This window comes from Pantherophis guttatus, chromosome 13, assembly GCF_059756535.1.
Source record: "Pantherophis guttatus breed Tessera chromosome 13, ASM5975653v1, whole genome shotgun sequence".
Taxonomy (NCBI): domain Eukaryota; kingdom Metazoa; phylum Chordata; class Lepidosauria; order Squamata; family Colubridae; genus Pantherophis; species Pantherophis guttatus.
In genome coordinates this window covers 20,134,568-20,148,655 of record NC_142075.1, presented here as the reverse complement: position 1 = coordinate 20,148,655, position 14,088 = coordinate 20,134,568, and the positions used below count along the sequence as shown (strand labels likewise).

Here is a 14,088-nt window from a genome sequence, read left to right as displayed (position 1 = left end):
CCACCATCCAGTCAGAGCTGAAGAAACTTCTTGGACGAGAAGCGAAACGTCTTCAAAAGAAAAAAAACAAGGAAGTCCAGTTGCCTCCTGAAAAAGCACCTGTGTGTCTCAGCAACAGAGATTTTGGGCTCTTTTGATTGTAAGTCGAGGATCATCTGTACACAGACGGCAAGCCTTCAGGTTCCCCAGTCTCTTTCAACCCCCAGCCCTGAAAAAAAAGACACCACCAGCCGGAGATTTTGCTGCAACGTGTTTTATTATGTGCCAAGAACTACATCACAGCTTACTCCACACAACTGTAGGAGAATGCAGTCTTGCCCGCATATGCTACAATGAGGTAGACTTCACATACTGCTTCACAACAACCCCACAAAGAGCAGCTGGAATATGCAACATGAGCTCAGCAGGAAAAAGGGAGAACTTAGAACATTCGTTCTTTGGCACACAGCTTTCCAAGAGACAGGGGGAGGGGGGTTTTTTAGGAAAAAAGTAACCAAAAATAAAACAAAATCAAAACTTCAACTCCCAGCGCAATCGGTGGGGCTGCTCCCACTGTGCCCGAGGGGGCCGTCCCTCTAAAACAGAAAAGGGTTCCTCGTAAAATCTTTGCTGGCCCGACCCAGCGCAGCCCTTACCTCCGCTCAAGATATAAAAAAAGAAAATTGAAGTCTTGTGACTCTTGTGATTAAAAACCATTTGTCAAGCCCCCTGGAGTGCAACTTAAAAAGTGCAACGAACTATATACAGCAGGTCAAAGATCCATTTATCCGGTCCAGTTTTCAAAATCCAAAATATCCTGTCCTTCTTGGGTTGCAAATACTGCTATATTCACAACTGGGAATTATTATTATTATTGTTGTTGGTTGTTTTTTTTTTTTCTTCTTTTTTTTTTTTTAAACTAACAGTTCCCAGAAATAAGTTGCAAGGATGTTAAAAGCTGCCAGGAAAGAAAAAAATCTCATCTCAAACGGCTTAAAAACCATTTCAAGAGTGTAAAAAGGAACCGGTAAAAATCCTGGAGCGTAAAATATGAAATATGATTTTGGTTTCAAGTGAAGAACGAAGTCTTCTTGTTGTTACAGTAAAAAACACCAGCTGAACATTCAGTTTATTCCGTTCAGATGGGGAAGGGGAGGGGAGGGGAGGAGGGGAGGGGAGGGAAGGTTAAACGAATGGAAAGGCACTGTATGGCAACTGCAAACAAAGTGGAGCCAATGAGAACTGCATTATTATGCATTCTACCATCAGTATTGCAAGAAATGTAAAAAAACGGCCCTTGATAAATAAGAAATTTGAAGGCATCTGCGTTCAATACCTTCTTCAACCTATGGTCCCTGGATGCTTCTCCTCAGCAAGCAAGGAACCAAAGTCTGGGAACTGCAGAATTGTTTTGAGGGGCCCTCCCCTCTCAAAAACTCCCAAACAAAACCCCCGACCAAAAAAAAACACACACACAAAAAAAACGTCACTGTGCATTAGTGCAGAAACAAAGAAAAGACCAGGAAGTGCAAACGTGAAGGCAAGGTTCCCCCGTTAGTCCTTCCGACGGGCATCTCCCCCAGCCTGGGTGTGGCACCAACTAGGATCGGTGGGCTTTCTCTTCCCTAAGTCAACGGAAGAGCTTTGCCCGCCAAACAGGAGCAGCTCGCCGACAACTGCTCTAGCTGGCGTCGCGGTTCTTCTGGTTACGCATCAATGGACGGTGATGGTGCAGGATCTCCATGGAATGTTTCCAGTGCCAGCAAGAGCGACAGAAATATTTGAAGCACATCTAGGTGGGACCAAGAAGATCATGAGAAGGTCGGTCTGAAGCCACCTCCTAACTAAAGTCCAGGCTTCTTATGCCGAAAGCAGATACACGTCACTCTTTTAATACGACATGCTTACAATATACCGTGGTACAGTGTTTCTCAACTTTGGTAGCTTGAAGATGGGTGGACTTCAACTCCCAGAATCCCCCAGCCAGTAGTGCTGGCTAGGGGATTCTGGGAGTTGAAGTCCACCCATCTTCAAGCTACCAAGGTTGAGAAACACTGCCGTAGTAGAACAAGGGTAATAAAAAGGGACATTTTTCTCACCGGATTTTTCAGACCAAGGGTGGAAATAGGAGTTTATACCTGATCTCTACAGAAGAAAGGACCCGGCTGAGATCTGCAAATCTGACACATGGCATCTTCTAGATAGGGATCAATCTGAACCTGAGAAAAGGGGGACACAGCCCGTTGGTTAATTCAACAGAATAAGAGGTGCTGCTTTGGGAAATGATCTTCAAAATTGCCGTAAGGGGAAAACCACAAACAGTCCCATTGCCCAGATCTTCTTATGAAACATTCACAGTAGATTATGTATAATTTTAGAATAGAATAGAATAACTATTCTATTAAGAGTTGGAAGGGACCTTGGAGGTCTTCTAGTCCAACTCCCTGCCTAGGCAGGAAACCCTACACCACTTGGGACAAATGGTTATCCAACATCTTCTTAAAAACTTCTAATGCTGGAGCATTCACAACTTCTGGAGGCAAGTCGTTCCACTGATTAATTGTTCTCACTGTCAGGAAATTTCTCCTTAGTTCTAGGTTGCTTCTCTCCTTGATTAGTTTCCACCCATTGCTTCTTGTCCTGCCCTCAGGTGCTTTGGAGAATAGCTTGACTCCCTCTTCTTTGGGGCAGCCCGAGATATTGGAAGACTGCTATCCTGTCTCCCCTGGTCCTTCTTTTCATCAAACTAAATATACCCAGTTCCTGCAACTGTTCTTCATATGTTTTAGCCTCCAGTCCCCTAATCCTTTGTTGCTCTTCTCTGCACCCTTGTATTCTTTTTGCTGACAGTTAGTCTTGGTACTTGGAGAATGCAAAACCCGGCAGTTTTAGTACACACTGTCTCCGTGTGTCTTGCATTAATTTTGTTCTAGGTTGTAACTGTTTTTAATTGTTTTGTTTCAACACCCAGTCTCTTGTTTGAGGTGGGTGACTATAGAAACTGAATCAATAAATCTTTTACTCCAACCAGGATCTCTACTCTGACTTTAGAGGTGGACTTGCCATACTACAAGTGTCAGTGTCTCCACACTACGAAGCTTATGATGCATTACCTTTTTTGTAAACTTTGTTGTTTTGATCTCCACAAATGCAGCACTGACTGCTTTCAAATAGCTACGCTGATTGTTAAAGGTGACACGTCCAGATCCTGTAAATAAGCCAGTTTATTAGTACAATAAGACTGAGTGGCAGATCAATAACAAAGTTTTATGAGTCAACATGCACAGGACTTAAGGGGTCTGCCCTACTGGGGCGAGAGAAGGAAGAGTCTGGATTCTGAGCAGTATCTGTCTAGACTCAGGTTAGACAGATGACAAGATGAAAAAAATGTTTGTTTCAGGAATTGAACTGTAGCTTATTTCTGTACGAAATGTCCTTATTGCACCTCTCAGATTAAGATTTAGATTGGAACTGACGTACTGGGGGAGGAATACCTATTTTTAATTCTGCCCCGTTGTCAAGAATTGGCAAAGATCGACTAGAAAATAGCAATAGCACTTATATATACTGCTTCATAGTTCTTTACAGCACTCGATTTACAGAGACAGCCTATGGCCCAGGGGTGAAATGCTCCCGGTTCGGACCGGATCACCCGATCCGGTAGCGATGGTGGCAAGTGGTTCGGAGAACGATAGCAAAAATCCCTGCCCCCCCCCCATGCCCAGCTGAGCTGTGCGATCATCAGAGGCTTTTTTTTTTTTTTTTTTTTACTTTTAAAAGCATTTTTTCTACAACCTCTTTGGCCAAAAAAAATGTTTTTTTTTTAGTACACACTGTCTCCGTGAGTCTTGCAGTAATTTTGTTCTAGGTTGTAACTGTTTTTAATTGTTTTGTTTCAACACCCAGAGTCTCTTGTTTGAGGTGGGTGGCTATAGAAACTGGAGTAAAAGAGTAAATCTTTTACTCCAACCAGGATCTCTACTCTGACTTTACAGATGGACTTGCCATACTACAAGTTTCAGTGTCTCCACACTCCTAGCTGAGTTGCCTGATCGTCAGAGCCTTTTAAAAGCATTTTTTACAACCTCTTCTGCCAAAGAGGTTGTAGAAAAAATGCTTTTATAAATAAATAAATAAATAAATAAATAAATAAATAAATAAATAAATAAATAAATAGTTGGCCATGCACGCCCAGTCACATTACCCCCCACCAAGCCACACCCACAGAACCGGTAGTAACGAATTTTACATTTCACCATTATGGCCCCCAACAATCTGGGTCCTCATTTGACCGACCTCGGAAGGATGGAAGGCTGAGTCAACCTTGACCTGGTCAGGATCGAACTGCTGGCAATCAGCAGAATTAACCTGTAATACTGCAGTCTAACCGCTGCGCCACCATGGCTCTTAAAAAACTCATCCAGCCTCAGTTCAATTACAATGACCACTAGACAGCCCTTCTCTCCCACCCATGCTCACCACGGTCCAACAGTGATACCAAGGTAGTTAAGTCTCTTCTTCTTCCCTCGACTTCCTATATGGGGAGTGCCACTGGTTCCACAAAGCCCCAGATGCCATCCCCACCGAAGGCACCAACCGCCAAGGACCGGCTTTACTTACCAATGGGATACTTGTGCTTGTCTGTGTCAATACCTGCATACACCACCCCACCAAACAGGTCATTGAGGATTCCTGCCAGAGCTTCTGCATTCAGCATCCCGTGAAGGGCCCCCACAAAGACCGTTTTCCCAGGGTCCAGCCTCTGAGTTGGGCTGCGCACGAAGTTGCTATCGGCCAAGACCCATGGGATCACCTGCACCTGGGGGCACAAAGGTTAGCGCTGTTCAAGCCACCCGCACAAATCCCACACCGTCCTTTAAACCAAGCGCCAGGTAGCTCTGTGACTTCAATTCCCAGAATTCCCCAGCCAGCATCTCCTCTGTTAACTCCAGCCTCATTTGAGCTGCAAAAACTACTCCCGAAATACTGTGTCTGCTTGACTTGACCTCTCCAAATGCCATCGAAGGCTTGACTTGTATGACCAGTCCTTTGGGCATCAACGATGCCTCTTTGTCTCCAGACGCTGCTTGGCAAATGCAGGCCCTTGTATCTGTCTAGATTTTAAGCACCAAAGAATATTTGCAAGAGGCCGAATTCTATGTTTAAAGCATGCACTAACAGACTCTGTGGTCTCATCTCCAAACCTTTAACCTAAAACGGTCTACTGTTGACCTCACCCCATTCCTAAGAGATCTGTAAGGGGCCTGCATAAGAGCACCAGCGTGCCTACCATCCCTGTCCTAATGTTCCCCTTAATTGTATTCATTTTATGTATTCAATTCATGCTTATATATATTATCTAATATGTACTTGACAAAATAAATAAATAAACAAAATAAATAAACTAAGTGAACTTCAGGATTTCACAATTTCACTTCAACTTCCCCCTGCTTTGCAGACCCGCGAACGTCGTTAGTACAGGTAGTCCTCAACTTATGACCACAAATGAGCCCAAAATTTCTGTTGTTAAGTGAGTTTTGCCCCATTTTACGACTTTTCTTCCTGCAGTTGTTAAGCGAATCGCAATAGTTGTTCAGTTAGTAACACAGTTGTTAAGTGAATCTGGCTTCCCCATTGACTGTGTTCATCAGAAGATGGCAAAAGGGGGTCATATAATCCTGTGGACACTGCAGCTGTCATAAGTACATCTCAACTGCCAAACCTCTGAATTTTGATCAGGTGACCATGGGGATGCTACAGCGGTCGTTAAGTGCGGAAAAAAAAGGCCAATGAGTCTCTTTTTTCACTGCCGTTGCAACTTTGAGCAGTCACTAAATGAAGGGTTGCAAGTCAAGGACTACTAGTATGAAGATTAAAGCAACTTTTTCATCACTGTTGTTAACTATGAATTGTTGTTAAATGAAGCAGCCGCTAAATGAGAACCAGCCATGTGCATGTGGTGGACACGTTTGCGTGCAACCACTGATCTTAACCTGCCAATTTCATTCGCACCTCGAGTAGAGGCCACTCACCTCCTTGCACCTCATTCTACGGCTCGACATCTTGAAGTAATATTCGCTCAGGCCGCTGGGGCTCATCATATCTCGGGAGCAATTTTGGAGCAAGGCACGTACAGACTTCTCAGATTCAAACACTAAGTAGGCATAACCTAAGTTAAGAGAGAGAGAGAGAGAGAGAGAGAGAGAGAGAGGGAAGAACTCAAGACTGCAGGACACATCTGTTCTCTCCCCACATTCATCGTTAAGGATAATTAATATTAAGAAAGTGCTTTGTTGTATATCGGAGAGACCCAACTGGTTCAGCTCTTTTGGGAATATTCAGTAACACTTCCCCATATCTGATCACCAGAGGAAGCACCATATTAACAAGGATATTCTGCTTAGATTAGTCTAGTGGTTAAGGCACCAGGGTAGAAGCCAGGAGACCGTGAGTTCTAGTCCTGCCAAGGTTGAGAAATACTGATCTTTGCTGTAAAATACTGTCAAGGGGAACAGGGTGCAATTTATTCTCCGTAGCTCTTGAGTAGAGAGGATAGGAACCAACAGGGGAGCCCCAAACGCAGGGGTGCAATCCAGCAGGTTCTGACAGGTTCTGGAGAACCAGTAGCGGAAATTTTGAGCAGTTCTGAGAACCGGCAAATACCACCTCTGGCTGGTCCAAGAGTGGGTTGGGAATGGAGATTTTGCAATATCCTTCCCCCAGGAGTGGGGAGGGAATGGGGATTTCGTAGTATCCTTCCCCTGGAGTGGGTTGGGAATGGAGATTTTGCAATATCCTTCCCCCAGGAGTGGGGAGGGAATGGGGATTTTGCAGTATCCTTCCTGGCACGCCCACAGACCAGTAGTAAAAAAAAAAAATGGATTTCACCACTGCCCAAACGTCTTGACCAAAAGAAGCATTTACTAATGGAACTGTCCCGAATGCATCACTGGAAGTTTTCAAGTCAAGATTGGGGTAGCTGGAATGCTCTCGGGATTCCTGCTCTGGACAGGAGGCGTTTGTAAAGCAATGTAGAAGGAAGGTATAAATAGGTTAAGAAGGGAGTTGCCGAAAAGGTCCTGTGACGGAGAGAAGCGTGGGAAAGCAATTGATAACCACACCTTGATTTTGATCCAGGGCTCAGGCAGGACAGAGGGAAACCTTGAACAGGCTTTCAAGGTGGATGTGAACCCTTCAAAAGCAGGAAGGTCAAGAAACAGGATTCCAGGAATATCCTTGATTGGCAGTCTAGAAAAATTGGAATCCTGAAAGCCTGTCCAAGATTATTTCACTCTGTCCCATTTTATACCATGAATTATGGTTGGTGCAGTGGTTAGTATGCAGTATTGCAGGCCAAATCTGCTCACTGTCAGGAGTTCGATCCTGACTGGCTTAAGGTTGACTCAGACTTCCATCCTTCCGAGGTGGGTAAAATGAGGGCCCAGATTGTTGGGGGGCAAGTGGCTGACTCTGTAAACCGCTTAGAGAGGGTTGTAAAGCACTGTGAAGCGGTATATAAGTCTAAGTGCTATTGCTATAATGAACAAAATCAAGGCATTGGGCACTTGAGTTTCTTCCTCACACTTCTTCTTTCTCGGGATTGCCTGATTTCCCCCCCCCCCCTACAAACTGTACCCTCCTTAATAGCCCTCTCCTTCCTTCTCCAAGCTCAGTGTCCTATATTCCTTGTGAGCTGGACTATGAGACCTCAAAAGGCAGTTGGTGGGTTTCAAAAATTTCCGCCAACGGTTCGCGCGAACCGGCTGAATACTACCTCTGCTCTTCTCACCTAGGATTTTAGGATAATGTGGTCCTGATGAAGGGGACAACTGTTGAGGGCAGCTGGGGTCCCTCTCCCCCTGCTCCCCAAAGTCCTACTGTCCTCAGCCCTGAATAGCTTCAGGTGTGCCGTTTTCCCTTAGCTAGGTGGAGAAGAGGGTGAAAAGGAAGCACCTGTGCACCAGGAGGAGGCCGCCCACCTACGGTGCTCTCCTTGTCCGTCACCAGCATGCATTCATGCCCAGGAGCCCTCAGTGGTCTATACGAAGCATGGATAAAAAGAATTCCTACCATGTCTGTATTACCTTTAGGCATATTACCTTTGGGAGGGCAGCGGGGATGCTTGCTATCCTTACCAGGCCACTCCACTCTCAGCGAGCCAAACACACGGAAGGTGCTGATCAGACCCGCTGCACAGAAGAGACGGATTTCGTTACGAGAGGAGGAACACCAACAAAACTCAGTTTCCCCACTCTAACCCCATGAAGTAGGATAGGGGGAGGCCGTTTCTACCCCTTGCCCCAGTGATGGCAGATAGCTAATACAAGGTAGTCTTTCCTTAATGACCACTTGTTCAGCAATTATTCCAAGTTACGATGGCAATCAGTGGTGGGTTGCCCCCAGTTCAGACCGGTTCTATAGAACCGGTAGTAAAACTGGTGGGAGGCTCCACCCACTGACCCTGACATCATCAGAAGCGATCTGCGCATGCGCAGAAGCAAAGTGTGTGCGTGAGTGAAGCGCAAGCGCGTGATCCCGTTGCAAACTGGTAGTAAAGTTAAGTAGAACCCACCCCTGATGGCAATGATGAGGTTTGTGACCGATCCTTGAAACTGTGACCATTGTGGTGTCCCCCATGGCCACTTGATCACAATCCAGGTGCTTGGTAACTGGTATGCATTTATGGTGGCCACAGTGTCCCACAATCAAGGGATCATTATTGGCAACCTTTGCAGAAAGCTTCCCATAGGCAAAGTCATTGGGGAAGCCAGCAGGAAATCACAAGTTGTGATCACAGTGTCCTTGATCCATGGTGATTTACTTCACCATCGCTTCTGGAACCATCGTCGTAAGCAGGGCACGTTCATGAGAATCTTTCACCTTATGACCGAGCTGCTTAACAATGGAGTTGCTGGTCCCAATTGCAATCACTAAATGGGGACTACCTCTATGGCTGTGATGGCGAACCTTGGGAACGCATACCCGAAGTGGTACGCGCAGCCATGTCACCTGACGCACGCGGCACTGCCCGTTCCTCTTCTGGGTTTCTGGCGCACGTGTGCTTGTGACAATCAGCTGGCCTTTTTGCATGCGGCAGTGTTGGAAAATAGAAAAGCTGGTCTTCCATTTTCCTGCATGAGCATGTGTGCCAGCCAGCTGATTGTCGCTTGCACAAACACGCCAGAAACCCGGAAGAGTAGCTGGCTGGAACCGGAAGTTCAGTAGCTTCAACCGGAAGTTCATTTTCGGGTGTGCGCATGCGCCGTGGGCAGCTCCTCTTCTGGGTTGTGGCCCAAGCATGCGCACGCTCCCTTTTCGGCACCGAAAAGGTTCTCCATCACTGCTCTATGGCTTTTGTTGGACCTTAACAGGCTTCCTGGGTTTCTGAAGCTTTAAGGCCTTAATTCCTGAGGGTTTGGTGACCCTCATGAAGCTGCAAAATTAAATGTAAAACCACGGAAGCAATTCCACTTTTTAAAAATGGCCAATTTTGCAATACCGCAGCATGAGACCTCAATGTTGAGCCATGCTAATAACCCCAACGAGACTTCTTGGCCACTGAGAAACATTTGGGCAACCTGCCTCATCTTGGAAAGCCATAACACATAAAGTTAAGAACTATCGTTGCCTGTCTTCAACACGACACCCGAATAGGGCCTTAAAAGAAAGAAAGAAAGGCGCACAAGAGCTGTCAAGGAACTCACCTTCTGTGATGTCCCAGGGGACACCTCCTAAAAACACCTTGCAGGAGTAAACGGGGTTTTTGTAGTTTCGAGGTGGGAGCTGCCCACTCCAAGTGCAGGTTGCCTCATTCACAGCTGAAGACAAAAGCCACAGAAGAGTTTCATCTATGAGGTGGGGACAGTGGTGGAATTCTTACCTGGCCTCTCTGGTCGCCCTCACACTGGCCTAGGTTTGGCTCACCTGCAGCTTGCTTGTGGAGCCTGGCTTCTCTTTCTATGCTGAAGGGATCTTCTGGAGAGTCCGTGATGTTCCAGGATGGCCAGGAAGAGGCCCCAGGCCACTGCTTGGACAAAGCGGCCGGGCTGGAAGAGGTGACAGCAGCCAAGGCAGCCTGCTCTTGATCCAGGCGAGATCCCACTCCATTCAAGGAATCTCTGGTGATGCCTCCAATAGGCAGGAATGGCAGAGGTGGTGAGATACGGAGACTTGACTGCAAAAGACGTTTCATCAGAGGCACCGTGAAAAAAAAATTCACATTGGGGAAGAAAGTGGATAAAGCAACAACACGCCCAGCCTCCTACCAATGCGAGAATTTAAACTCCCACTAAAAATTCAATCTTCACTGGATTCAAAATGTGGCATGTGGCTTTTGTGCAGTCTGGATGTGTATATGTGACACCTCTCCTTTGGGAAACGACACTGTTGATTTACTTCCAGATCCAATTCAAAATGCTGATTGTCACCTTTTGGCTTGGGGGTCGGGTTATTTAAAGGACCGCCTTCCCAGTTACATCTATCCAACCCACCAGAATAGGTGGTGAATTTTTCCTCTCTTAAGAAGGTCCATCTAGTGGGACCAAGACGAAGGGCCTTCTCCGTGGTGACTCCCATTCCGTGGAACTTCATCCATAGAGATAAGATTGGCCCTCACCTCTTTCAAACGACCTGAAGACGTGGGTTTGATATGGAACCCATCAAGTAGTATGTATGTTTGATTGTGGTCACCAGAGAGATGGGGGTTTGTGGGGGTTTGTATTTGGGGTTTTACTTCTGTAAGCTACCCAGTGTCACTATGAGTGAGTTGGGTAGCCATATACAGTTTTTAAAATTAATCCGATTTAATTACCGTATTTTTCGGAGTATAAGATGCTCCGGAGTATAAGATGCACCTTAGTTTTTGGGGAGGAAAATAGGAGGAAAAAAAATTCTGCCTCTGCCTACCAGGTATTCATCTGGCTAGCATCCTTAGCCTGGTCAGCTTCAGCACATTAGTTCGCTGGTTGTGAGCACGCCCTCGGTGGGGCTGATAAGCAGCTTCAAAAGCACAGCTGATTGCCGGAGAGAGCTCCAGTGAGTAAAGCAGGTGAAGCGCGGAAGCGGTAAGACAAGGCAGCAGCTGTTCCGGGTTGCCATTTTGGGCTCTGCGCCTCGCGTTTTCAGCCTCCAAATGCTCCGTTTGAGAACCGTTCAAGGCTGCGGGGAATCGCCCAAAGCACATCGCTGCCCGAAAATGCAACATGCAGAGGCCTAAAACGCGATGCGCAGAGGCTGAAAATGTGATGCGCAGAGGCGGCAATGTGCTTTGGCGATCCCACAGCCTTGAACGGCTCCCAAATGGAGCGTTTGGAGGCTGAAAACATGAGGCATGGAGCCCAAAAACTCAAGCCATTGTCTGTGGCAATCTCTGACACGCGGAGGCTGAAGGGCGGTAGCCGACAGATGGGCAATGCTACATTTGGAGTATAAAATGCACCCAAATTTTCAGCCTATTTGAGGGGATGGGGAGAAATTTTGTCTTATACTCTGACAAATATGGTAATTAAAGCAGGTTTAAGCACAACTCGAGAAGTTCTAACTTCCTTCCACCTCCGTCCCCAAAACCACACGCGCGAGAGGAAAAAAAATATCCATGGCTTCTTACGATCAGATCTGAAAGGTGGTCAGATCCAGAGCTGAATCCACTGGTGTCAGAATCGGAGGGGCTGCTGGAGCGTGAATAGAGAAGGGAACGGCTGCTGTCCAAGCGGGAGGCCCTCAAGGTTGGAGTTGGAAGGTTCTCGCTCAGCTCTGAGCCGATGGGATCCAGTGGGAGGAAGCCCAACGACGGCTTCCCAAAAGGGTTGCTGAGCATGTTGAGAACTGCAAAGCAGGACAGAAAAGGTGGTGAACGAAGAGTTCCTAGAGCGGCACATAATGTCAGTGTCAACTTGCAAAGCTTTCAAGTTGCCATGAGCAGGAGGGAGGGAGAACTGAAGTGAATTCCATACATTCTTTCTGACCGCAATCAGAAGGAGGGTATTAGGTTTCACAGCCAGCCAAAGTGGTTAATTGGAGAATGTGATTTATGACATGGCCAGAGAGGAGGGGAGAGACAGGGTCATAGGGGAACGTAAATCTACGTAGGATCAGTCCTAACTGCATCCCAGTATTGCCGGAATGGTGCTCCTAATAAATGAATATATTTCCTTTGAAGTTTGGATCATGGCTCATGAATTAATTAGGGCATCTTTCGGAAACTTGACAGCCAGCTTCCTTCAAACTCAGCTATCTTTTGGGTGCGGAAAAAAGAAAAAGAATCCAAAGGAAGAAATCCATTATGGGTTTCTAGGAAGCTAGAACTGCTCCCAATATTTATCTAGGTCCATTCTCAGTCATCCAGTTCATGTGTTTGTTCCAAAGGTGCTTTTTTTTCCAACAAGAAACTGGACTTCCTTGGTTTTTCTTTGAAGACGTTTCGCTTCTCATCCCAGAAGCTTCTTCAGCTCTGACTGGATGGTGGGCAATGGAAGGATTTATATTCCTTGCAGACAGCTGGCCGTTTGCATCCTTTTAGAGGGTCGTTGAGGCCACTTGGAGGTTTGTCTGTGTCACCCTGAGGAAATCCTTCCATTCCCCACCATCCGGTCGGAGCTGAAGAAGCTTCCTGGATGAGAAGCGAAACGTCTTCAAAGAAAAACCAAGAAAATCTAGTTGCCTCTTGAAGAAAACAAAAAACATAAAAAGCACCTTTGGGACTTCCAATATTTAATTTACACCTGTGTTTTTCAAATTTTGGCAGCTCTCAGACATCTGGACTTAAACTCCCAGACTTCCCCAGTCAGCAGTGCCAGGTGATTCACCTCTTAACAAACTCACAGGCCCATCTCCATTCTTGGAGAGGTTAAAAAAAACCCCATCTGGCAACATTAAGCATCGCCTTAAATTTGCCTCCATTTTGGCTGGTTGAATTTTATCAGCCCTCGTTGCCGGTTCCCAAAAATGCTAAAAATGCAAACAAGGGTATACAAGTAGTCCTTGACTTTACAGGTCTTTGTTTAATGGCCGTTCAAAGTAACGACACTGAAAAAAAAATCAATTTATGGCCGTTTCTCATTCTTGTGACCGTTGTGGCATCTCACGTGATCAAAATCCAGGCACTTGGCAACTGCCATGTATTTATGACGGTTGCACTGTTCCGCGATCATGTAATAATCACTATTTGCAACTTTCCCGTCTGACCTCCGACAAGCGAAGTCAATGGGGAAGCCGGGTTCGCTTAGCGACTGATGGTTCGCTTAGCAACTGCAGTGATTCACCTAACAACTGTGGCAAAAAATGTTGTAAAATGGGGCAGAATTGATTGTACAACTGCCTTACTTAGCAATGGTAATTTTTTGGCTCAACTGTGATGATGATTATTAAAAAACAGGATATTTAATCATTCACATACTCACAGCAGCGAGAGTAACATATGCACAATATTGGAAAGGAAACAATATACCACCTGAGGAAGTCTATTATTCAGAAAACATTTGATTGTGCTGAAATGAATAAATTAACATTAGAACTAAATGAAAAAGAGGATTCAGAATTCTATACGGTGTGGGATAATTGGTACAGGTGGATTGATAACCGAATTAAAAATGGATGAAAATTAGCATAAAGTTTAAGATATATACATATATATTTGGAGTTATAGAATATACAGGAAAAATTAATCTAACCTGTGGGAAAAGTAACACTGTCTGGGGGGCATTGAATTATGGGTGTGGGCACATGCGCTCACGACCTCCCCCCCCGCTCTCCCCCCCGCTTTTGGCACGCGATGGCAAAAAGGTTAGCCATCACTGGAATAGGAGTTAGAAGGGACCTTGGGGGTCTCCAAGTCCAGCCCCCTGCTTAAGCAGGAGAACGTATACTATTTCAGATAAGGGACTGTCTAGATTAGGAATACCTGTATTTTGTCTCGATAACCCCAGGATATCTGATGCACTTCCATTCACTGATCTGTCTGGCCTGCCATTGGTATCTTACATTTCCTCATTTGTTAGTCTAAACCAGGGTGGATTTGATTTAAATTGAGTTGATTTAAATCACAATTTAAATCATGATTTAAATCACTAGTAAAAAGGCTTGATTTAAATCAACTCGATTTAAATCATAATT

At 45.7% G+C, this 14,088-nt stretch overlaps 1 protein-coding gene across 4 annotated transcripts in view; it reads right to left on the bottom strand.

Moving 5' to 3' along the window:
• Positions 1 to 237: 237 nt before the first annotated feature.
• The window catches only part of CPEB1 (cytoplasmic polyadenylation element binding protein 1), a 36,842-nt gene continuing 22,991 nt past the window's right edge, over positions 238 to 14,088 (bottom strand). For 2 of the 4 annotated variants that reach the window (XM_034432634.3, XM_034432636.2), the window contains 9 exons: positions 11,585 to 11,802; positions 9,904 to 10,153; positions 9,684 to 9,797; positions 8,079 to 8,168; positions 6,012 to 6,148; positions 4,600 to 4,798; positions 3,093 to 3,187; positions 2,118 to 2,198; positions 238 to 1,771 (listed from right to left, as the gene is read on the bottom strand). In XM_034432634.3, coding sequence (XP_034288525.1) covers positions 1,661 to 1,771; positions 2,118 to 2,198; positions 3,093 to 3,187; positions 4,600 to 4,798; positions 6,012 to 6,148; positions 8,079 to 8,168; positions 9,684 to 9,797; positions 9,904 to 10,153; positions 11,585 to 11,802 — 1,295 coding nt within the window. In that variant the 3' untranslated portion in view covers positions 238 to 1,660. Of the gene's footprint in view, positions 1,772 to 2,117; positions 2,199 to 3,092; positions 3,188 to 4,599; positions 4,799 to 6,011; positions 6,149 to 8,063; positions 8,169 to 9,683; positions 9,798 to 9,903; positions 10,154 to 11,584; positions 11,803 to 14,088 lie in introns of all 4 variants that reach the window. The other 2 variants (XM_087877929.1, XM_087877930.1) reach the window with 1 other exon arrangement.